Source organism: Psittacula echo (assembly GCF_963264785.1).
Source record: "Psittacula echo genome assembly, chromosome: 22".
Classification (NCBI taxonomy): Eukaryota; Metazoa; Chordata; class Aves; order Psittaciformes; family Psittacidae; genus Psittacula; species Psittacula echo.
In genome coordinates this window covers 3,258,569-3,283,028 of record NC_137758.1, presented here as the reverse complement: position 1 = coordinate 3,283,028, position 24,460 = coordinate 3,258,569, and the positions used below count along the sequence as shown (strand labels likewise).

Below are 24,460 nucleotides of genomic sequence, written 5' to 3'. Positions count from 1 at the left end.
GGTGCTGAGGCGCTGGCCCAGGGTGCCCAGAGAAGCTGTGGCTGCCCCATCCCTGGCAGTGTTCAAGGCCAGGTTGGACACAGGGGCTTGGAGCAAGCTGCTCCAGTGGAAGGTGTCCCTGCATGGAACTGGATGAGCTTTAAGGTCCCTTCAATCCAAACCAGGCTGGGATTCTATGAAGGGGGGACTGGCCCAGCTGGAACAGGAGCAGGGAGAGAGCAAAATCCTTTACCTCTGGGAGTGCATCAGGATAGGGCAGAGGGCAGGCTCAGAGGGGTGCCAGCAATGGGCAGGCAGCATCTCAGCAGGTGAGTTGAGTCTGTGCTGGATGCGGCTCCTTGGAGGGAGGACATCCTGTGTGCATGGGAGTGCTTTGGGGTAGAAAGAAAATGACTGCTACCCCAGGGACTCCCCCCCCTTGGGGTGCACCTGATTGTATTTGCTTCAGCACAGGCTCGGGGACTTTGAACTAGAGGCAGACCTTGAAGGCGAGAAGCCTTTACCAAGAGCTGGCTGCTGGCGCTCGGTTCATCTCTGGTGTAACTGAAAGGAAACATCTTGTATCAAGGCCACAGCAGCCAGAATGTGCCTGTGCAGCAGCCGGCACCGAGCTGAGCAGCTCTCACCTCCAGTCCTGCAGCTGTGTGTGGTGGTAGACCCCAGGGACCATCCCAAAGCCACCACCTCTACTGCCAAGGCTGGCTTTACCGTGTGCAGCACACGTGTCCTCCCCAGGCAGGGAGGAAGGATGCTCATCCCACCGGTTCAAACAGCAAAGCCAAAAGGGGAGATGTTTAGGACCTACAAACCACAGTGATCAAGTAGAAGGGAAGAGGAATGTCACAGCCCTGTGTTAATAAATGGAGGTACAATCCACACAGCATCACCTGCAGCTTTGAAGACAAGTCTCCTGCTGTAAGTATGACACTGGGCTGGCAGAACACCCTTCCCTGAAGGCACAAATGTGGCTGTATTTCTCGTGACTGTCCCTGCCAGGTACCTCTGTATATCCCAACAGATGCAGAGGGATCACATTCCTTGAGATGCTGTAATAAAATCTGGATGCATTTCTCCCAGCAGTTCTGGTGGCTGATATTATCTACATATGCTTCTGCATCCATGTCATCAGTAATTACTGCCGTTAACGATACACTCATGAGATACACTCTGCGCTCACATACACAGCACCAGACAAGGAGCATTCCCACTGTACCGAGGCAGACCTTTGGTGGAGTGATTCCAGTGGTTGCCCAATACACGAACCATTTCTTCCAACACTCACATCTGCTCTGAGTCCAGGAGTTGCTGCTCCTGCCCCCTCTGCCCTCTCCTAAGCATCACAGTGGCAAAAGACGATGTCTCCAGAACATCATAATGTCCTAATATTATATCCTAATAATATATCCTAATATGTATTATAAAATATATATTATTATATATTAATAGAGTATCCTAAGCTGAAATCAGAGGTTTCTACGGCTGGCTGAGTTAGAAAAAATGGTATTGTGTCTTATCCAACTATTGCTACTAGAGTCAGGCTTCAGGCACCCATTGAAGTCCACAGCTTGTGCTCCTGCTCTGTACCTGTGAGCAGAAACACCATCCTCACTGCACTACTAGAGCCTGAGCAGAAGAGCATCAGATCCGCTGCAGGGCACTACCACAGCCAGCCTCCCACCAGGATACTCTCTGGAGCAATTCAAACAGGAACTTCCTTCCCACTGCGAGCTGACAGGCAAAAGGGTTCCTGCAATCAGGCATGAGTGCTTCTGAGTTTGTTTCAGTAGCTCTTGAGCATGATTTAGAAGGTGAGCCGGCAAACCATGGCCCCCAAACAAGTGCTGACATCTGGGCAGTGAACAGCCTGTGCCAGGGGCTGAGCCAGATCGATTTCAGGGTGAAATCCAGCTGGATAAGCTCTGAACTGGCTGCTGCCACAGGGCTGATCCCTGGTATCTGCTCCACACAAAAGAACACTCTGGTGCTACCTGTATTTCAAAACTACACACCATAAGCTGCTGGGGATGGAGAAAAGATAAAGGGGTGGCAGCAGAAGAAAGCAGGAGCATCTGTGCTTACCAATGAGGGCACTGGAACGACTTGCTCCTTGCTCTCAGCAGATGAAGGCCAGGCCTTGACAGGGGGCCATCACCTCCCTGATGATCTTCCACAGCAGACAAGGGGATCATACAACTGTTGTTGGCTCTTCACCTCCATGCTGGGGGAGACTCCCTGCTGCACAGCCACCGTGCCAGTGCCCGTGCAGGCCCAGGGCAATGATAAGTACAGAACTGCTGCACAGCCCCATCATCAGAGCTGCTGCTATCTGCACAGCTCTGGTCAGGAGCACAGGGCTTGTCAGCCCTACCAGGAACTGTCAGTGCCGTAACAACACCACCTCCTCCTTCCTAATACAGCTGAGCCAAGGCCCATTGCAGGCAGCTGATGGATGCTGGCCCAGCAGCTTTAGAAGCAGCTGGAGATGCTGGAGCTCGAGATGCTGGTTTGGACCCACAAAGGTGTTACGCTGCCAGGTAAGTGGGGCACTGCAGGGACTACTGAGCTCTGCCAGCGGATGTGACCTCTCTGGGAAGCCATGGCCCTGCTGGAAGCCTATGAGGGAACGAGGAGCATGTGACAGATGAACACACAAGGAACACAGGGACAAGGACACATGGGTCGTCACGGCCTGGCAGGCGCAGCTTTGCTGCTCCTTGCCCTGGAATGCCCCTGCCTCTGCTCTCTAAGTGTGACTTTGGAACTGAGATCTCTGGAGTCTCTCTTTTGGCTTCTCCTTCTGTGTGTTGGACCAACCTGGTCTCTGGGTGGAGAGCTGCAAACAGCAAGAGGAGGAAAGAGGCTCTTCAACGTGGACTGCAGCGATAGGACAAGGGGTGATGGGTTTAAGCTGAAACAGGGGAAGTTCAGGTTGGAGATAAGGCAGAAGCTCTTCCCTGTGAGGGTGCTGAGGCGCTGGCACAGGGTGCCCAGAGAAGCTGTGGCTGCCCCATCCCTGGCAGTGTTCAAGGCCAGGTTGGACACGGGCTTGGAGCAAGCTGCTCTAGTGGAAGGGGTCCCTGCCCGTGGCAGGGGTTGGAGCTGGAGGAGCTTTAAGGTCCCTTCCAACACAACCCATTCCATAATTCTATGAACATGCAGAGAACCAGGCAAAGGGAGGAAGATGAACTGCATTGCTCTGCTCAATCTGTGACAAATGTGTGGCTCAGCTGGCAAGTGACAGGAGGAGATGCTGGTCTGACACAGCCAAGGAGCTTCCATTTCCCAGGCTGAGCTCCAAGCAGCACACATGATGGAGAGCAGAGTGACTTGTTTCTCCTCCCACCTGAAGGGCTTCTTGCATTCAGACAAGGCAAATGTCAAATTGGCATGAGATTTTGACTTGTCAGCCCAGGCTGAGACAAGAGCTGGGAAGATGCACCCTTAGAGAGCCAGAAAGGAAAGGGAGGATAAGGAGAGGAAAAGAAGAGCTGAATCAAGGATCAGGGACTGGATTCTCAGCAGCCAGCAGATGCTTGTCCTCCAGGTGGTGGAAGAAGCAGGGTCTGGATTATTCTCAGCCAAAGCAAAGTGTGACCATGTTTGCATAACAGCATCGATTGCTCTACCTCTGCTGGCAAATAAACCTCCCACAGCTGAAGAACAAGTGACAGTGGTGAAGCACAGACCAGACCTACATCTTCTGAGCCCCAGTGGTTCGTGGGGCAGGCAGATGTGTATAGAAGTGATGGTTGTACTGAAGGAAATGCTCCTTACTGGGTGAAACACGGAAACTGAGACTACTGCAGTTACTGAAGGAAATCAGAGCTGGGTCAGTAGAGACTAAAGATAGAAGGGAAGGGGGGAAATTAACCAAAATATGGGGAAATAATCATACTACTACTGATGTTCTCAAGGCTTGCACAGATCACTATCATGGGCTACACCCCGGCTGGCCCCAGGGCACCCCGGTACCCAAAGCTCAGCTCTGACAGGGTGGAGCTGTCAGCATCTGCACCAGCTCTGGCCCCCCGCCCGCCCTGGGCAAGAGGAGCCTCACTCAGCAAAACAAGAGCCTTCAGAGGATGTTTTTCTCCAACAAAGCTGGGAAAGTGCTTGATTTTTCTACCTGAAAACAAAACCATCCATCGCTCCATTCTGTCCAGTCAGTCCCTGTCCTTGCCATGCTGCAACGGGAAGTTCAGGTTGAATATAAGGAAGAAGTTCTTCCCTGTGAGGATGGTGAGGCCCTGGAACAGGTTGGGCAAAGAAGTAGTAAATGCTCCCTCCCTGGCAGTGTTCAAGGCCAGGTCTGACAGAGCCTTGGTTGACATGGCCTAGTGTGAGGCATCCCTGCCCACGGCAGGCGGCTGGAACTTGATGATCTTAAGGCCCTTTCCAGCCCAAACCATCCTCTGGTTCTTTGTGGGGTGGAAGCAGCAGGATTTGGCCCTGAGACCATAAAGGGGAATTTTTCCTGAGGCTGCTGGACACAGATACACGCTGTGGGCCCTTGCCTGCCCCAGCCCTGCAGCCCAGGCCTAACCACAGCGGATCCCCTGCGCTGCAGCACGGCCCGAGCTGGGCAGGAAACATTCTTCCCATCCCACAAACATCTTCCTGTTCCGCAGCAGGATGACCCCAAGACCTCTCAGCACTTCTATAGCCTTGTTTGCTAAAGAAACAAGCCCCATACAACCCTGCTGCCTGTGGCTGTGCTCTCTTTCCCATCAATTCTGAGTCTTTTGGCAAGCTGGACCGACTTGATCAGGTAAAGCTACCACTGGTGTTACATCCCCACGAGCCTCCTACAGGCAAGAGAGACCCAAATCACAGTTCCACTGAGAAAGGGACTCAGTCCTTTGCAGACCCTGGGTAACGCACACATGAGCTTCAGTTCTGCCTGACCTCGCTGCCCATGGAGCGTCTGGAAAGATGTGCTGCACCATGGCATGACCTGGACTTGGGATGCTAAACCCAAGTCCAAGACTTGCTTCCTCTTGTCCAGGATTCCTGGACCCAAGGTGGCTCCAGCCAGTGCAGCAGAGTCACACGTTCCCTGTTCTAACAGACATCCAAGCAGGGAAAGGCAAAATCAGCATTTTCCTGCTAGTGTTTGTCCTGGGGACTTTCAGCTCCAGCACAAGGCATCAGATGCCTCCAGCATCCACCTTGTTGCACCCCTCATCAGCAAGAAACTGGGAGTAGCTTTTGCCTTGACCCTTCAGCAAAGCACCCACCACGTCACACACATCCCTCCACCCCCCCCGGCTCCTCACCACGCTCTGCAGAGGACACTTCCCTTTAGCTTTCATCCCCTTGCTGCCACCTCACAGCTCTTCACTCTCTCAATGCCTAATCGTGCATCCCAGCTCCCGTGTTATCTGGGCCCTGAGGCCACCCTGGACCCGGGGCCATGCCAGAAAGGTCAGAGATAAGCAAAAGGTCCTTTTGTGCTCCTGTCTCCATGCCTGGGCTTCTTAGAATCGAGCTGCCCTCAAAGGGAGGCAGATGACAAACAACTGCATGGGGACATAGACTGATAGAGCTTCCATAAGTGCCCTGCACTGTCTTTTAATGCCTAGGCAGGAGGGAGAGGCTGCCCTAAGGCATCAGCAGGCTCATATCCCTACACACAGAGAAGCATAAGGGCAGCAAGAAGAGATGCACAGACACAAGTGAATCCACTCATGGCCTGGAAGAGGTAGAGATGCACCAGTGTCCTCCAGCTGCTGCAGCCTGGCAAGGAAGCCTGGGAGCATTTAAAGAGGGTGAGATTGATGCCAGTGCTGGCAGCCAGCACAAAGCCTCAGACTTCCCTCCACAGCCCGAGCTGAGGCTGGCGATGGGTCCAGGGACAGGATGCTGAGCACAGAGCTGGTGTCTAGGCTGAGGCACAGAGGAATTCCCAGTCAGGTCACTGGGCAGGCAGCACTGGAGGGGTCTGGGAACCAATTCCCGAGCCAAGTGAAAATAACCTCTGGCTTTTCATCAGCGATAAGTTAGAAGGTGGATGGAGAAATAAGATCATACACACTGAATCCCACCTTTCTAGGCCTATCTCATTCCATCAGAACTGCTGTGAGCTTTGCTGCCAGCTTAGGCCAATAGGGAGCACTTTGGGAACTCCCATCCCTGCAGTTTAGCAGTGATGAATGAGTTAACACCTGCAAAGTGCTTTGCTGCTGTACATTCCTCAAGCAGGCAGTGCAAATGCTGCTTCTGCATTAAGAAAGACCATGGAATACCTGTTTAGTTTATAACGGGAATAAGATTTAGATGTCCTGTTCTACTGCCTGACCACATCCTACCTGCACACAGCACCCCACCACTGTGTACAGCTCTTATATCACAGCCTACAGGAACACTGAGACACCCGCTTCCCTTCTGCTCCCAGCAGGAAGGCTGGTGCCAAAGGCTTTAGATCCTAACATCCGCCCCATTAAATCCATTCTGCCTTACTGCCTCCATGTACAGTGCTGGGGAGAGCCACACTGCTGGGCCTGGGGCTGTTACAGCTAATAAGTGACTTGCAATAACCTCCAGAATTAATATTTGCACCTCCTCAGTCTCCTGCCAGGGCAGCTCCTTCCCCCAGCCACAGTCTCCTCCATCACTGCCCTCTGCTACTGCTTTGGTATGAAGTGATGCCAAGTGTCTGCATGACTTGGTTTAGGAGAGAGCTTGTGATATATCTGAAAGAGGAGAGACACATTCATCTAAATGTCAGCTATTCCTGGGAACACATCAACCAGAGACACCAGAAGCTAACAGTGCACCCTGGAAACTCCTGCTTGGGTCAGTAGATGGACTCAGCTCTGAATACCAGTTTGACGTCCATGGAAACAGCAGATCTCTCTTTTTCAGGCACACACTGCTGGAGATTACTAAGGTCCTAAGGTAGGAATAAACGAAACCAGGGACTGGGCATTTGTGTCTCTGAATCTGACAGGGCTCTCCTGCTAGTTGGGGTTAGGAGCTGCTGCAAGGCCAGGACCAGATTCATATCCCTTGCTGTTACAGCCATCAAAATCCCAAGTGATTCCCTCCCTGGTGCAAGCACAAGTCCTCAGCCCCTGCTGAGAGCAGGGAGCTCAGCCTGTGACCAGTGATGGCTACAGAGTCCCATCCCTGGGGCCAACAGCTGAGATGGTGACATACAACAGGTTTAAAGCCAGGGCTGATGTTTGCCCTCAGTTATCCCCTTGAGACCCCCTCGACCTCAACAGGCTCCCATGTGCAGCACAAAGCAGCTCTCAGCCCGTCCAGCTCCACAACATGCAGACTTATTTTTACCTGACAGCTATGTTTGAAGTATACACAAGTGTTTATTTACTTCCTGCAGTGAAAGTTAAGAAGGGGAAAAAATAGATGCTGAGCAACGATCTCTGCTCACCTGCAGAGGCCGATGGCTGGCTGCGCAGCTGAGCACTGCAGTGCTGCCCTATAGACACACCACTTCCCACTCCCCATCTCTTGGCACTTCTTGCACCTGCAGCTCTGGCTCAGCCAAGCCCTCAGGCAGAGTGAGGTGCCCAAAGAAGATGTAGCTGGTCACATCCACTTCACAAAGCATGTGGATGATGCTTTGAGCTAGACCTGCAAACCACTGCTTTAGGGCAGGGATGGTTATTGAGAGCAGAGATGATGCTTGAATCCTCACCCCCAAAGGCCTGCTGTACTTAGGCCCACTGTGCCCTACATTTAACCCTTCAGCTTTGCAAGCTGATGGGTTCAAAGAGCTTTAACAGTTGCATCAGAGTGAAAACCAGCTGCAAGAGAGGCAGAAGACAAATGTGGCACAAGAGCTTTGAGGAGAGATGGAAGCAGGGACGTTACACAACATCTCAGCAGCAGTTCCGCTGCACACACAGTCACAGCTTGAATTACATCAGGTTTTCTCAGCTCTGGTGCTGTCACTGCTGCTCTCACACTCCATTACCTGTTTCCATGCCATGCAACACCCAGCAGAGCTGGGCCTCCTCTTGCATCACAAGCAATAATGGGGTTGGATCCTTCCCTGCACTGACCAAGCCATGCCACAGGTCTAGATGTGTACCCAAGCCAGGCAGGACTCTCTCTTGGGCAAGAGAAAGCTGCTGGGAGAGTTCCTGGGTAAAGCTGAGAGGTGTCATCTCCCCACATGAAGGATATGGGGGAATCTGCAAAAATCTGAGCCTCTCTGGGGTATTTCCAATGGAGAGGCTGAGCTGGCCTCTGACTGTCAATGCAAGTAAATAGATCAGGCAGACCTCCCATCTTTATTTAGTCATAAGTTTCCTGGCTCAGGCCAGGAATCTAAACAGAGCTGGTTTGAAAGGTGCTTTCCATAAGCCTGGAGTCCATCTGTGCTTGCCTGGGCCCAGCTCCCCCATAAAACATGTGCATACAGAAACCTGAGCTGTCCTGAGGAGCAGAAGTACCTGAATGCTCCAGTTTAGAACAGGCCATTTTCAACTGAAAAGCCTTTGCAAGAGAAAGCCCCGGCCACATATGGGAAGGAATAAGGTAAATTGTGCAAAGAACAATTAGGGCTGGATCAAGCAGATCTACATCCATCTGTGTGGAGCAGGGGACCAGTCCCGCTCTGCCTTGGGCCACTAAAATGCCTCCTGGAGAGAGCTCTGTGGTGGCTGCAAACAGGGATGCAGGATGGAGCTGCCTGCGCAGGGATGTGCTGCTCCTCACCTCTGCTGATGGTGAGGAGGTGGTGACAGCTAAACCCCACAGCAGAGCTGCTTTGAGCCTCATCAGATGTTGGTGTTGAGGCACCCGTGCTGGTCTCAGGCATTGCAGGCAGGGGCACAAATAGTTCTGCTGATGTTCCTTTCATCTCCCCCTTGCCCAAGCTGTGGTTCTTGCGCTGCCAGCACACTGCTTACCTCAACTACACGCAAGGGCAGAAGGACACAAAGCAGCACTCCTGCACCAGCTCCGACTTCTGCTCTCAAATAGGAAGTTGATAAAACCCTCACTTTTTGGCTGCAAGAAGAAAATCAGATTTCAAAGCCACTGTCAGAAGGGCTCAGAGTCCTGCAGCAGCCCTGGCATTAACCCTTTGCAGAAGGCAGCTGGGGCTGACATCAGATACCCTGGTCCTGCCTTGCTCAACCCTTTGGAGGCTTTTCCCCCTCCCCGAGCTGCTGTTTACATTCTCTTGTAACACTGCTTTTACCTTGGGACCTATCAGATGGCAAAGCTGCCTTCCTCCATGCAGGATGGGGGTTGGAGAGGAGGGAGGAAAGGGGAGGGTAGGATTCACTGCTGTCTCAGTTCATGCGTACCCACTGCTAACAAGGAGCAGAGAGGAAAGAGAAGCCCAGTGCCAGGTTGGATGGCAAAACCCTACCAGCAAAACACTTGGCTCCTGGAGGAAGATCCAGCTCCTCAGTGGCTGCATGGGCTTTCCCAGCCCCCAAATCCTGATTCCAAAAGACAACTCCCAGAAGAGCCAAGTTTCACCCCTGTTTGGAGCTGGATTTTCCACCCAGCTGGCACACTTCTGCCTGAGAATCCCTTCTCAAGGGACAGACACACAGTGACCTACAGATCTCCAGGGCTGGAGAGGTGCCCTTCAGCACCTCAGAACACCCATATCCATGCTCAAGAAAGCACTTGGCACACAGGACATCCCAGAGGACTGAGCCCTGGTGTTTGCTCCAAGGATCCACGCTGCCATGGCTCTTTGGATTAAAAAGATGAGGCCCGGGGGAACTTCACTCGGGAAAGTCACAGCTTCAGCATCCTTTTAAGTACAGAAAATACCACTAGAAGAGGCTGGTTTTCAGGTTGTTTTGCCCATTTCCTTTGCTGCCCTGGCCTAGAGATGGTGCTGACCCTGGTGGGGGTGTAGAGCAGAGGCCCACAGCAGCCAGAACATGAGGACCATCAGCTCAGCAGCTCTTCTCCACACACGTATATTTAATGGAGCTTGGAAGTATCCTGCTCCCAGGGGAAGAGATTCCCTAGTTGCTGGGAGGCAACAGATTTGTCTCACCTCTCAACACACACAAACACCCCTTTGTAACCCTCCTGCCATGTGATGGAGCAGCACAAACCCTCCCCATCAGCCCTGTTCCCTTTGCAATGTCCCTGTGATGCTGCAGGTTGCAGACAAGCTTTGCAGAAGGTCCCAAGCACTAACCCAGCTCTGTGATTCTCACCCCCTTCCCCTCCTCACTCACTGCCTCTTCTCTATCAGTCTGTGATGAAATGGAGCGTGTTCAACTGCCACAGCCAGATGTGCGGACCCCCTTCATGTGTTAGAGGAAAGAAAAGAAAGCAAAGAATCCGAATCACATATGGTGACAGCTGTCTGCATGTGAAATGGGGCCTGGAGCTCTCTGTGTACACCCCAGCCACAGGATCCTTGCTTTTGCCATGGGAACTCAATTTATCAGCTCTTCAGAGAGCTGATCTTACAGATTTACCCCCAGATAGACCCTGCTGCCAGGGAGGGTGAGGAACTCTCACCCCACATGCCCTCCTGTACAACCCTCCCTTGGAAGTCAATGCAGATCACAGTTCTCTGTGCCCAAGGAGCCTTTTAAGCACAGACCTGCTCTTCCCCATCTCCATAGGCCAATATAAGCCTTGCTGCCGTCAAAGATCCCTTCCCTCCAGCCAAACTAGACAGTTCTACAGCTATGGAAAGCTTGGTCCACATCTGCCCTAGGGCAGCCTCCCTTGCTCCCAGCCACACAAGTGTCACCCTGAGTTCCATCAAATCCCCTCTCCATTACACTTCAGTAGGTATCTATTGCCACCAGCCCTGGGAAGATCAGTTCTTGGGGTGACACCAGCATCCTTTCGGCCTGATAGAGGTCCTCACAGACAAACCCAGGTGCCACACAGTCCTGCTCTGAGGAGAACACTGTCCAAGGAGCATCATCCAGTGCCACCAGCTTCTACCCACAAACATTTTCTTCACTATTTTGTTTTTGCCATTTCCTGGGACAGGGAATATTCTGGAATTTCCCAGCCCATCATCACTAGATTGGACCCTCGAAAGACCAGGGCACAACAGAGGGACAGCAGCTGAGCCAAGTCAGAAACACGACCAGTTAACAGTGCTTACGGAGAAAGCTTCAGCCTTAGAGAAGAAGAGACATGAGGGAGGAGGAAGAGAGATGCTCTCCATCCCCATGCCCAGAGCAAGGGGAGAACAGACACAAGAAGCCTATCGCTGCCTCCCAGCTGGTGTGGCTCCCTGGAGCCAGTGGAGACAGGGCTGTCATCTGCATGAGCCTTTATCAGCTCCTGTTTCTGCTTTGGGCCTGTCTTGCTCCAAACTCTCGATTTCCAAAAAGGGTGGGAGATGTCCTGGAATCAGCAGCACATCCTGAACAGCTGCTGCCAGCCCCTATCTCTGTCTCACCCCTTGTGCTGCTGCAGCCCCAGAGAACAAGCTGCTAACACAGTGGCCTTGAGGAGGGACCTTACACCCCAAGTCCAGAGCGGTCCAGTTGTCTGATAGGATTCAATCTGGGGTTCCCATCATGTGCGGCTGATCCAAGGCTTCCACAGACTGTGCTCCTGTGGGAAGAGCTGTGAGGAGAAAACAAGTTTTCCCAGCTCAGGTTTATTCCAGGCTATGACACGGAGCCCCTTTTTCCTCTCGGAGAAGGTAGAGAGCCATTTCAATTCCCAAGGCATGGAGCAACAGGCATGAAGACGGCATTGCCTACATCTCCAGTATGGGCAATGGGATTTTTCCATGGCCATGGGTGGAAGAAGGAGGTACATATGGACATGGACAACCAGGTCTCTCCACCCATCTGCACAAAGACACTTAAGCATCTAATTCCAGCTGGAATAAGTCTCCAAGCCAGCAAAACCCATGCTTTTTTGGGGGGGTGTATGATTTCCGAGACATTAAACAATGCAGCTCCTGAAATCAAGGCGGGCCTTCAAAAAGGCAGGTTCTTTGTGGAAGTCCTTGAAAGACAAATTATTTAACAAACCTCCCTCTCCCAACAGAGCCTATTTCAGAATTCCTTCCCGAGAAGCCTCCCTGTCCCCCAAGAATCCTGTTTTGAGCACAGATGAATAAACTTCACACTTTGTTCTTGGAAGAATCTTTTATCAGCTTCTTGGCCTGATAGTGACAGTTTTCATTTCATCTGAAGGTAGGAATAGGGAGCTGGATTTGATCAAACAAGAATGAGTCCAAACCCGAGCTCTAAACTCAGCCCGAGCCTGCTGAGAAGGTCCAATAAGTTCACAGAAGTTCCTACATTTCATCCATTGCTGCTGCTTCTGTATTTGCAGCATCCCACTGGGAAGAAAAAAGGGACTCTCATCAGACTGAGCTCAAATTTACAGCTACAGGCTCAAAAGTGCTCAAAGTGCTTTGCTAAGAAACACTGATGCTTCAAATGACAGATTTAATGGGCAAACGAAGGTGACAGCAGACTCGCTCAACCCTGTTACTGTCACCCACTCCTGCAAGAGTGGGCAGCTCCCAGCTCTGCAACTCCTCCATTCAAATCACTGCTGGTTCTCCTGCTATTCCCCAGATCCTTTTTAAAGATGGGGAAAAACCACAAGTACAAAAAGGGAAGCTTATTGCTTCACACAAAGACTGACAGCAGAGCCAAACCCAGGCTCCGGATGCTGATGTCCTGGTCCTTGCATCCCAGCAGTTTGTACCACATCACCCAACACTGTGAGAAGCATCTCCAAGAGCTTGCAAACCCCCTCAGTCCTACCTAGAAGTTTAGCCATGTCCATGCTTAAGACTCAGCTGAGGCACGTGGGCTCTTCAGAACCTATCCAAAGAGCTTCCCCATCCTTCGGTTATGGGAAGCACTCACAAAAACACACCAAGCCCAGCTGGGATAGGTATTCCAAGCTTTCATGCTCTCCTCTGAAGCACAGCCAGGGCAGCCCACTCACAGCATGGCCCGTGAGCTGCTGCAGGAGTCCCTCACGCTGGCCCTGGCTGCTCCCTGCTCTGATAGAAGAGCTACCACAGCTCATCTTGGGAAGCAGAGGTACCACATCCCATCATCCACTCCTGGGCATGGAGGAGCAGGATTCCTTCCCCCACTTCTACCCTGCAAAGACAACACCTACCGTGTGGTTTCCTGACACAACAGAGATACTTGTCAAGGCAGCAAGAACCCATATGTGGGAAGTGGCCTCCTCTGAGCTGAGCTCTGTCAGTGCTGGTGCTCTGGGGTAAGGCTGTCACCCTGTGGGGCCAGCAGCAACACCTCACACACTGCGAAGCATCAAAGGCACATGAGGCAGCTCTGGCTCAGAGCTGAGGTGGCTTCATCTGGCAAACTGTCAGCCACAGGGTGCAAAACCACACAGGACAGATTGTCCTGGCCCAGCTTTAATGCTGACAACTGATGTACAAGAGAGACGGTGCCCACCTTACTGTGCAGTGCTTCCTGCCACAGCCTGAAGGTCTGAGTCTCTTGAAGGTGACACTTAAAAGTCAGGCAGATACTTGAGGTGGGGAATGGGCTCATGGCCCAAGGGATGATGTGCCAAATGTGGGTAGAGGGGTCAGCAAACAGGGATAATTGTGGATTTGCTGCAATTACACACTGCATTTGCCATTTCTTGGTGCAGGATGAATGAGAAGAGAGGGATTCAAGAGAGTTCAAGGTCAGACATATCAACCCATGACTGTGACACCTGGCAGTGTCCCTCTGCCTGTCTCCTCCAACCAAGACCTGCTGTTCCTCAGAAAGTGAAGTTCACATCTAATGGGTTGCACAAAAGCAGCTGAACCCACTCCTCATCACCTTTGGACCCTAAAGCTTCAAACAGGGACAGAATGGAGAACATCATCCCCTGAGTCACCAATGAGGTAGGATGAGCTGACCAGAGATCTGCAGTAGTTCTCAGCAGTGCTGCCTCTGGGCAGCCTGGAGGTGTGGGTTTACATGCTTGGTGGATGAGACATGGCACTGACTCAGGAACACAGCATGAGCTGGAGGAATGGGAAGGAACAGTTTTTGCATCAATGCTGAAATAAAAGGCCCAGCAGGTATCAGTCACCCCGGTGACTGATGCTCCGACACTCTGGTTTGGTCAGAGCTCCGGGACCTCCACACTGTTGCATGCTCATCCCTAAGGAGCAAAAGGAGACACTGAGTAGCAGGGGAAGAGCATCAGAGGCTCTTCAGGCTCCACTTCCAGCATAGACACTGCTGTATGGCATCAGCAGGATGCTGGCTTTGCTGCCTATAGACATCACATCTGTGTAGCTCAGCAGCTGAACCCCAGTATTACCTGCTCAGAGCCAATCCTGCCATGCCTGGGAGTGTGCTGCACCCTTGAGGAGCCCTATGAAGGGATGCATTTTATCTCCTGTTGTAACCCTGCTGCCCTGCACTTCAAACCCCTGGCTCTTGCTGTTAGATCAAAGAGCCCTCTCCCACCAGCCACCTCCTCCCCTCATGTTTATTTATAGGTTTGACTCAACAGCTTCAAGCGCTACCCTCAGAAGCCCCAGCTCACACACCGAGGTGCATGTTGCATCCTGGAAACTCTTCTCCACCCCCTGCCCACGTTGCATGGGTTTGGAAAGTGAATGTAAATTCCAGATGGAATCCCTGGGCACTATCCAGAGCTCCCACACCTCACTGGGATCCCAGGCAGGGCCAAGACCAAACAACAAAGCCGGTAAGAAATGTGCCAGGGGTTTACTTCAAGAGGCTTTAACCAATATACATGTACGTTAACAGCAATTCTGCTGCTTTAGAGATGAGGAGAACAACAAAGAAATAATACTTCTCAAAACAGTAAGGAAAATACTAAAACAACAGCAGGAAGCTGGCTGCAAGATCTCTGCAGCTGAGTTCTCACTCCTGCAAGGCATAAACCAATGTCATTGCAGGGAAAAACCACCCAAACTCTGAGCTGGGCAGTTTATTCCCTGCTTACGCAGCAGCTTCCTCCACATATCAAGTGTGTGTCACTGTCAAACTGCAGGATGAAACCCCCAGAGCTGGCTGCTCAAGGAATCTGGGGGCTCATAGGAGCTTTGTAGCAACAAGTGGGTGCAGGGAGGGTTTTAGTGGCATCCTCACAGCTCAGGGGTGCAAGAATTGAAATTCACTGATTTTGGTTTCTGAATTAAGTTGCTCAGAAATAACATTGTGGTAAATGCCCCATCCCTGGCAGTGTTCAAGGTCAGGATGGACGGGGCTTGGAGCAAGCTGCTCTAGTGGAAGGGGTCCCTGCCTGTGGCACGGGGTTGGAGCTGGATGAGCTTTAGGGTCCCTTCCAACACAAACCAATCCGTGGCTGGTCACAATGTGCCCTCTGGTGGCAATGATGCTGGGGTGGCTTGGGCAGACCCCGACTGTGTCAGTGATGGCACTATGGCATTTAAGAGCACAAAGACCAGGGGATCACTTGAGCTGCTGAACACATGCTGCAGAATCCAACCCCTGTGTCAAACCTCCTCAGAGCCTTGAGCATCCCCTACCCAAGGAGCCCAGAGTCATCAGTTCCCACTGTTCTTTTCATACATGAATTTCAGCAACTTCAGAGCTTCCCTTCTGGGCCTGGACATTCAGAATAACAGCTCAGCTGGATCTCAGTGCTAATGTTCTTCTGTTGTGTGAGGTCACACAACTCAATGTCACATACTTGGGAGTCCCAACTCCTACCTCTGCATGGGAATCAGAGTAAACACACAAGCTTTTTCCTTCCTCAGTCTCATATCAATGTGAAAGTGGGTTTTGGTGTTGGACAGATGGGGACAGGCATAGGAACGTAGGGACAAGCACAGGACACACAAGCACACGGGGGTGAGTGTGGGAAGAGCTTCCCCATGGTACCACGCCCCCAACAAGATTTTGGTCAGATGCTGCTTTTGATCAGCTCTGAAAGCAGCTCACAAGGAATTCCAGTCCTCACAGATGGGGAAACGACTAGAGCTCAGAATAATACAACACATCACGCCACTAACCACAGCCCCCCGAGCATCCCACCCAATGCCCTTCCCAAACCAAAGGCCCATAAGTACAAAGAGTTACAGACTCGAACAGTCTGGGTTTCTGAACTTGACCTATGAAGTTTGGGGAAGGAATTCAAAAAGAACATGCCCAAGGGAGCAGAAAACAAGCACAAGGCTGTGAAGGGTTATTTACACAACAGCTCCCACACATGAGGAAATGGGGTAATGCAGGGCACAGGGAGAGAAGCAGCAAAGGGTGCTAGAGGGGCAGGCACCAGCCAGGACAGGCAGCAAGTGGGACAGGGAGGTGAGGGGCTCTACAGATCAGGGGTTGATTCTCCACAGAAGGGTACTCGGTCTCAGTCCATGTCCTTCAGGATTGTGTTTGTGCTTTACACGAAGCAGTTCAGTGCAGAAACACTCCTAAAGGCAGGGACTGAATCCAGGTTTGCTTCGTTCTACACAAGGGCTATAAATAACGGACTGACAAAGTGACATTACAAAGTACTGGAGACAAGAGATCAAGAAGAGCCTGTCCCCAAGCAATAAACCAAGCAGGAGTTATGGATCAGTTATCTTGTGCTGTATTTATACTGCACCTTTCCAATCTGTGAGGTAACACAGGTAAATAATATCATCCTCTCCACTGCAGATGAGGAGGGAAGAGACTGAGGAGAGTGACCAGCAGAGACCAAAGCAGACCGAAGTCCTGACCTGCACATCTCAAACACATGCATGGTGCTCCCTGAGCACTGGGCCCTCCTTGATATCTTCTGCCCCAAACACTTCAGGATCTGCTCCGCAGCACTGATCCCTGATGATCTTTGTTGACCTGCTGAGTGTGGCTGGTGTGTTACAAGGAGGAGATGCTGCCTTACTCAGTACTCTGACGGACACAACATTGACCACCACAGCACCTGCCCACACTTTCTTCCCCACTTACTCATGCCCTACAAGAGCAACTTGTACATTGGTTGAATTAACTTGATGCAAGCCGAGACTCAAGGTCATGGTGCTTCTCCTGGTACCACAGCACCAATCAGCCTGAAACTCCTACAGACATTTCAGGCTCAGCCCAAGCCTGCAGCAGCACCACACGAATGTTTTCAGTCCAAATCTGACAGTTTACTTCCCTTCCCATCCAAACAAGAAGGGGCTGAGAATTCTCAAGAGTTACCCAGCAAATATCAACCTACTAAAGTTAAGCACTCACATGTCCTCCCTTCCAGCTTCATCTACAACAGCATCTTACTCCCTGGCATGTAGACCTCCACAAGTCCCTCAGCTGGAAGCCCCCAGGGCTCAGCATCTTTTAACACAGCTCTGCATCTCTTCTTAGCATGCAAGGGGCTGAGATCCTGCCCTACCTCCACCACAGAGCCCTGGCAGGGAGGGACATCCCTGCTGAGTGACAGCAAAGGAGCTACCTCCCAGTTTGGCCGAACCAACCTGGGAATTCACACAATTCCCTGGGAATTTACATAGAGAAACTGCAAGGAGAAACAGCCTCCAGGGAAACCCTCCTGACCACCTCAGGGTAAGTAAGGTCTTCAGCACAGTTCCACTCCACCAGCCCTCCTCCAAGAGCATCACCTGTCTGTGCACACATAAGGCATCAGTGACCTCTAGATCACACCTTCAATCTCTGAAACTCCGTTTCCTCCTACCTTTGATGATGAAGTAGAATCCTTCTGCAGGCATCTTTGCTTTGAAGAATCCAGCCTCCCCCTTCCTCTGCCTCCTCGCTTCCCATACCGGTGAGCAGGCTTTGCCGCTGTCGCTGCTGAACCACCAGTGGAAGCCGCGTTCTCACCCAACCCAAACCCGAGCAGCACCTTTCACTTCCAGCGTGGCAGATGTTGTTTACATCACTGTTTTTCCCCTCTCACATGCAGCAATAGGTTCACACGAGGTTCTTGCTCTCCCACACACGTACCCAAAGCAGGAAGCAAGGGGTGGCAGCTGTAGCGCGGTGGTTTCCTGCTCTCTCTTGCTGAAAACAAGACACCACAGCTTTTGATCTAAGAGATCTCAGCACACGAGCTGGAACACTGGGGCTCGGCTTGGATCACGTATTGCTCCACACAGGAAAGCCCATGGGTACGGGGTCCCTGGGCGCTTCTCAAGCGTTAATAGGGAATGTTTTCCTCAGGGACACGGCTGTTCTTGGTAGGAGCACCGCGGGATGTCCTCCCTGGTGCCCTGCATGGTGTGAGGGCCCCGGCCGCAGCACATCCCCGCGGAGCACGGCGAAGCGCGGCCGGGGTCTCGGCTACACGGACGTGCCCAGGCCCAAGGCCAGGCAGCGCCCCCCCCATACACTACAGATCCCACAATGCCCCGCGAGAAACCCACAGCGCAGCCAGCGCATGCGTACAACTCTCTATGGCTCCAAGATGGCCGACACAGCGACCGGTAGCTCCGGCACGGTAACGGCGGCTCCTCATCGGGAGGCGGGGAGGCTGCAGAGGGAGGATCCCGCCACACCGGACGGGGCGGCAGCGGACCGGTGCCTCCACGGCGCTGAGGGGGCTGGGGCCTGCCGGCAGGGCTAAGAGGCGGAGGCTGAGGGGAGGGGCGCGCTGATTGGCTGAATGACCGGAGGGAGGCGGGGCTCGGTAGCTCAATTTGATTGGCCGGGAAGGGGCCGCGAGGCACGCATGGCCGCGGGGCGGCTGTTTTAAAGGGACCGCGTTCGCGGCACCCTGTCTGTATGTGAATGTATATATGTGTGTGTGTGTATAGATATGTATGTATGCATGTATATGTGTGTATGCATGTATATGTGTATATGCATATGCATTTGTATATGTACATGTGTATGCATATGTGCCTGTGAATGTATTTGTATATGTATGTGTATATATGAGTGTATGTATACACGTGTTTTGAAGTATGTATACGTATGATTGTATGCAGAGGTATGCATGTACATGTATGTACACGTGTATATGTGTGTATGTATTTGTGTGCATGCATATGTACTTGTGTACAGATGTATATGTGCATGTGTATGCATATGTAAGTGCGAATGTATTTGTGTAGGTATGTATATGTGTGAGTGTATGTATATGTGTGCTTATGTATGTATACATATGATTATATGCATAGGTATGAATACCTATATGCACATGCATGCACATGTGTATATGTGAGTATATGTGTATATGTATGTATATATGTGTGTATGCATATGTACTTGCATTTATATGTATATGTACATGTGTATGTATATATGTGTGTGTATGCACATGTACGTGTGTATGTACATATGTGTGTATATATATGTGTATGCACATGTACTTGTGTATATGTACATGTGTATGTATATATGTGTATATATATGTGTGTATGCACATGTACTTGTGTATATATACATGTATACGCATACATATATGCTGTTGGTGCCGCAGAGGGCGGGCGGGAAGCAGGCGAGCACCCCGGCTGATAACTACTACCTGGCTCGGAGGAGGACGCTGCAGGTGGTGGTCAGCTCCCTGCTCACCGAGGCCGGCTTCGAGAGCGCTGAGAAGGCGGCGGTGGAGACGCTGACGGAGATGCTGCAGAGCTGTGAGTGCCCGGAGCTCCCCTCGAGGCTCCTTTTTCCCACTGGCTCCTCACACTTCCATCGTTTGGGTCATTTCCCCCCCCTGTTTTTATTCCCTGGTGTAATAAATCACCCATGTGCTGGGCTGCATCCTCAGCGCCTGAGCGGCAGGTTCAGCCTGGAGAAGAGAAAGCTCCTTAAGGGGAGACCTTAGAGCAGCTCCAGTGCCTCAAGGGGCTACAGGAAACCTGGAGAGGGGCTTTGGACAAGGGCCTGTAGGGACAGGCCAAGGGGAATGGCTTTAACCTGCCAGAGGGGAGACTGAGATGAGCTCTTAGGCAGAAGCTCTTCCCTGTGAGGGTGCTGAGGCGCTGGCCCAGGGTGCCCAGATGTGTTCACGCTTTGATTTTGTCCACGCTTTAATTTCAAATCCTGTAAGACACTGGATTCTAGGAGCTATTTTTCATTCCTGGCTAAATTTGCTAAAGATTCACTTCTCTGAAGCTATAAGCATGTGCTCAGTGCCTGACTCAAAGCTCTGGTGAGGTTTGTTGGCTTTTCCCCCCGCCCCAGATATCTCTGAAATGGGAAGGAGCGCCAAATCCTACTGTGAACACACAGCCCGGACACAGCCCACGCTCTCTGATATCGTGGTTACTCTGGTGGAAATGGGTGAGTGGTTGATGGGACCCCCTGATTCCAGTAGCTGTGTTGGTAGGAAGCTCTGTTCCCCCCATTCTGGTGTTTGTGGGCTCCATATAACTGGATGCAGTATGAATATATGCAGAGTGCATCATCTTCTTCCTCATGTAATTTGGAGCCCTTGTAAAGAAAAGCATGGTGAAGCTCAAGAGGGGTGATTTGGGGCAGGAGAAACTCCTGGTGTGATTCCTGTTTCCTCTTTTGTGTTCTAGGGTTCAATGTTGAAACGCTTCCCGCATACGCCAAGCGCTCGCAGAGGATGGTCATCACTGCCCGTATGTGGGAAATCCCTTCTCTTCTTATGCAGGAAACTGGAAGTAATTTGGCATTTCCCTCTGTTGGTGTCCAGAGAGCTCCAGCTTTTCTGATGGAGGATGCAGGCCAGCGCTCCTGGAAGTGCTGGTTGGGTTAAGGGCTCCTGTAGGTGGAGGGAGACAGCCTCTGCTGAGTCAGTGCCTTTGCTTTAGTGTTCTCAGTGCACATGAGAGTCCTCAAGGTGGTTTTGTTCTCCTTGTGTAGGAGAGAGGGGTCAAGTAACCCATGTTCCCTTCTGGAATGAGAAACACAATGGGAAATTACTGCTTGTGGGATGTGCTATAGGGGAGGTCATAGCTCGGTGTGGGCTGGCACTTTATGCCTCACTCTTGGCAGAGTGAAGCCGCTGATCTGTGTGTGTTTTACTGCAGCTCCTGTGACAAACCAGCCTGTGACTCCCAAAGCCCTGACAGCCGGGCAGAACAAGCCACATCCATCCCACATTCCCAGCCATTTCCCAGAGTTTCCGGATCCTCACACTTACATCAAGACACCAGTGAGTGAAAACAAAGATTTTTATGCCATTTGGGGCCTGTTTGAAGTCAGTGACAGCACTCGCTGTAGGTTTCTGGCCGATTGATATCTGTAGCTCGCTGGAAATGCATGCACACTGGAGGTCAGTGCTGGTGGTGAACTTTGGCTATCTAATGCTGCTTTTTACCTTCCCCTCCCTCCACAGACATACCGGGAGCCTGTGTCTGATTATCAGGTCCTGCGGGAGAAGGCAGCATCGCAGCGGCGCGATGTGGAGCGAGCCCTGACCCGCTTCATGGCTAAGACAGGAGAAACACAGAGCCTCTTCAAAGATGATGTCAGTACGTTCCCCCGTGAGTACCTGTAAATGACAGCGTAGCTCCCTTAAAGGTCTTGCTGCTGCAGGAGGCGAGTGCTGAGGGTTCATGTTGTCCTTGCCCTTCCAAGGCATGGGAAGGCAGGGAAATGAGGAATTCTCTATTTAAAAGGGGGATGAACAAGAGAATCAAAGGCAAGTGGTAGGCTTCCACCCTCGCCAAAGGCTCGCTTTCTTCTCATGGCTGATAGGTGCTAATTTCAAAACTCATCCCAATCCTGTCTCTGTCCCTCTGTAACTTCTGGACAAGCGACTTTTTCTCTCTCACATTTCTGTGGTAGGCAGTGGAGGTTTTCCTGTTTCTTTGTCCATAAAGCAGTGATGAGAATTCCCACTTTCCCAGGCTCACTGCCAGTACAGATGCCAAAGTTATCTTGAGGGGAACTAAGCAGTGCTTATGATATGGAGGTCAGGAAGGACTTTTTAGGTTGCTATAATGCTGTGTCCTTGGCTGGAATCATGAAGAGGCATCAGAAGATAGAAAATTAGAGACTGCCATCTCTTAGGGACAGGGATATTTCATTCCTGATCCTTGGGAGCAGCTGGAAAAGGGCAAGTCCGTGTTTAAAACCAGAACCAGTGACAGTGTTTGGTCTAAGTAACTGGTTGGCTTTGTGCTTCGTGATGTCTGTGTTGAGGAGTCTTCTCCCAGCTTGCTGACTGTGTCTTTTGCTCTCACCCTAGTGATTGCTGCCAGGCCTTTCACTGTGCCCTACCTGACAGCTCTTCTCCCCTCTGAGCTGGAGATGCAGCAGATGGAAGAAACGGATTCATCTGAGCAAGACGAGCAGACAGACACCGAGAACCTGCCCCTGCACATGAGCACGGTACGCTCAGCCGGAGAGGTCAAGGTCGCTGGGGCCTGACTTTCTTCAGCCTATGAAACCTGGTTCTTCGCCTGTCTTCCTTGCAGCTGGGTGGAGTGGGTGGAAATAGGCAGCGTGGGTTGTGTTTTACCAGGTGTGAGTGGCTAAGCACTGTCATGGTTCTTGAACTTCCTGCAGGGTGCAATGCAAAATGAGCTTGGATCATGACCTTTGGTTTCAGTGTGATTGTCCCACGCTGTTCCTGCAGAGGGTGGTTCTTGTGGTAGAAATCTGGAGTCCTCACCTTTAATGCAGCTCCACGTGCTGCTGCTTGTCTTGGCTGTTGCTGTTGCTGATCTGGTTTGCCCATAGGTTATATGGTTTGAACTTCTAAGTCTTGTTTAACCTTACTTTGGTTGTTTGCACGGATGTTGGCAGGATGATTCAGGACCTGAAAAGGAGAACGCTTCGGTGTTACAGCAGAACACCTCCCTGTCAGGCAGTCGGAACGGGGAGGAGAACATGATCGACAATCCCTACCTCCGGCCAGTGAAGAAGCCCAAGATCCGCAGAAAGAAGTGAGCTGTGTGGCCAGTTGGCTGCTCAGAGGAACGGAAACCTGGAGGGGATTTCACCTGCACAGCAGTGGGGGAGAGGCATGGAGCAAGACAGGAGAGGCAGAAGCAGAATGAGTTCTCCCTGCCTAGTGAACCGCACTCCCATCCTGGTCTGCAATGCTCCCTCTTCTCCCTATGCTCTCCTGCTGACTTGGAACAGTCAATTGCCATAAAAGCATTGAAGGCCACTGGCTTCCAGGTGGGAATTGTCTGGTTTACTTTGGTTTGTTCTCACTGTCATAGGATTTACTCTTGGAAGAGATGGGGGACGTGGAAGGTTCTTGCTGCTCAGTGCTTCCCAGCGGGCTCTGCAGGATACAAAGGCATCATTCATTTGTGGCTGGCTGGCTGGCTAGAAAAGAAACTTCTGCAACCAGCCCTGCCTGGCCCTGTAATCTAAGGAGCATGTATTAAGAGAGGCAGAAAAATCCCAGAGAGGTTTCTTTCTTTGGATTCTTGGGAGGTAAAAGCAAACAGACTTTTCCTTTATGAACTGAAGGTGGCTGGTGCGTTGATAAGACAGTGTACAGAGTAAGGATGGCATTTTATTCCCACTTTTCTATCTGCAGCTGCACTTCAAAGTGCTAAAGTGTGGTGTTTACCCTGTTCTGCTTTGAGGTTACTTTCCAGCAGTGTGAATGGCAGGATTCAACAGCTGCTTCAGGCTATTTTTCAGTTCTATTGTTAGTTTCAACACAGCACAACTCCTTGGGGAGTTCCTGCCTCCACCAGTTGGTTTGAAAGATGCTGTGCTAAAAAACTTGGAATATGGAATAAAGCTGTATGGATAAAGCAGTCCACAAGGCCATTTTAGTGATTGCACTTTATTTTGTCCATAACACAAGCTTTTATCAATAGAAGTTGCTCTTTTTTCCCCCCCTCTTTATTTCCCTGGAGCAGAAGACTTTATTTCAGCAGTGAAAATAACTGGTGATGGGAGTATTCTAATTGTTAGCTCTTTCTGGAGGGCTTTGCTTTCGTTTTCCTCAACCTTTCCTTAGGCAAAATGTAAGTTACATTCCTTTGACAGAAGACTCCTGTAGTTTGGTCCAGTCTCCAGAGCATCTCTTCTGGATGAGAGCGTGGTGCAGGGAGAGGCAGCAGAGGCTTCCAGGCAGCTCATGGTGTCCTAGAGGAGTAGCTGAGTGCAAGGAGCCTCTTGCAGTCCCCAGGGAGATCAGGGTTCTGTGTGTACATGTTAAGGCATTCTCCCAAGCCTCCCTTTTCCCCATCACCCATGGAGGAGGGAGAAAAAAGGAGCAATTGTTTCAGTGAGGAACATTCTGGACTTGGATCTCTAGCAAAAGAAGCCCTGCGTGTGCTATTGTCACTTCTGCGGTGCCTTGGTTGTACAGAGATGTTGTGTATGTTTGTGTATATAAAAATGTTTATCTTTTTTTACTTGGATTAAGCATTTTTGGTAATGAGGAAGCCCCTCTGGGGAGGGGAAAAGCGTAGAATGAAACCTGTGATTTCTATGTTCGTAATAAAAGAAGCTTTATCTCCTACAAGCAAAACTGGCTGAGTCCTTGAAGTTTTAGGAGTGGAAAAGCATCCTGAATGGCATAAACCCCAGGTCTAAGACAGTGCAGTCTCCAGTGAATCGTACCCCTTCCTGCAAGAGATGGCAGCTGCACATCAGCAAGCAAATCCCTTTGTGACAGCTGCTGCTACAAAGCAATCTCTTGTGGTTGTGACGGG

General features: G+C 51.2%; 2 protein-coding genes across 2 annotated transcripts in view; one reads left to right on the top strand and one right to left on the bottom strand.

Moving 5' to 3' along the window:
* Positions 1-18,250, bottom strand: part of CCND3 (cyclin D3) — a 37,847-nt gene extending 19,597 nt beyond the window's left edge. The window contains exon 1 of the mRNA XM_080633143.1: positions 17,590-18,250. The gene's annotated coding sequence lies outside the window, so the exon portion shown is untranslated. The remainder of the gene's footprint in view (positions 1-17,589) is intronic.
* Positions 18,251-19,286: 1,036 nt separating this feature from the next.
* On the top strand, positions 19,287-24,111 carry TAF8 (TATA-box binding protein associated factor 8). The gene is made up of 7 exons (XM_080632797.1): positions 19,287-19,492; positions 20,043-20,141; positions 20,384-20,446; positions 20,858-20,982; positions 21,166-21,313; positions 22,021-22,163; positions 22,581-24,111. Exons 1-7 carry the CDS (start codon positions 19,300-19,302, stop codon positions 22,722-22,724), a joined length of 915 nt encoding a protein of 304 aa, XP_080488923.1. The 5' UTR covers positions 19,287-19,299; the 3' UTR covers positions 22,725-24,111.
* Positions 24,112-24,460: the final 349 nt, after the last annotated feature.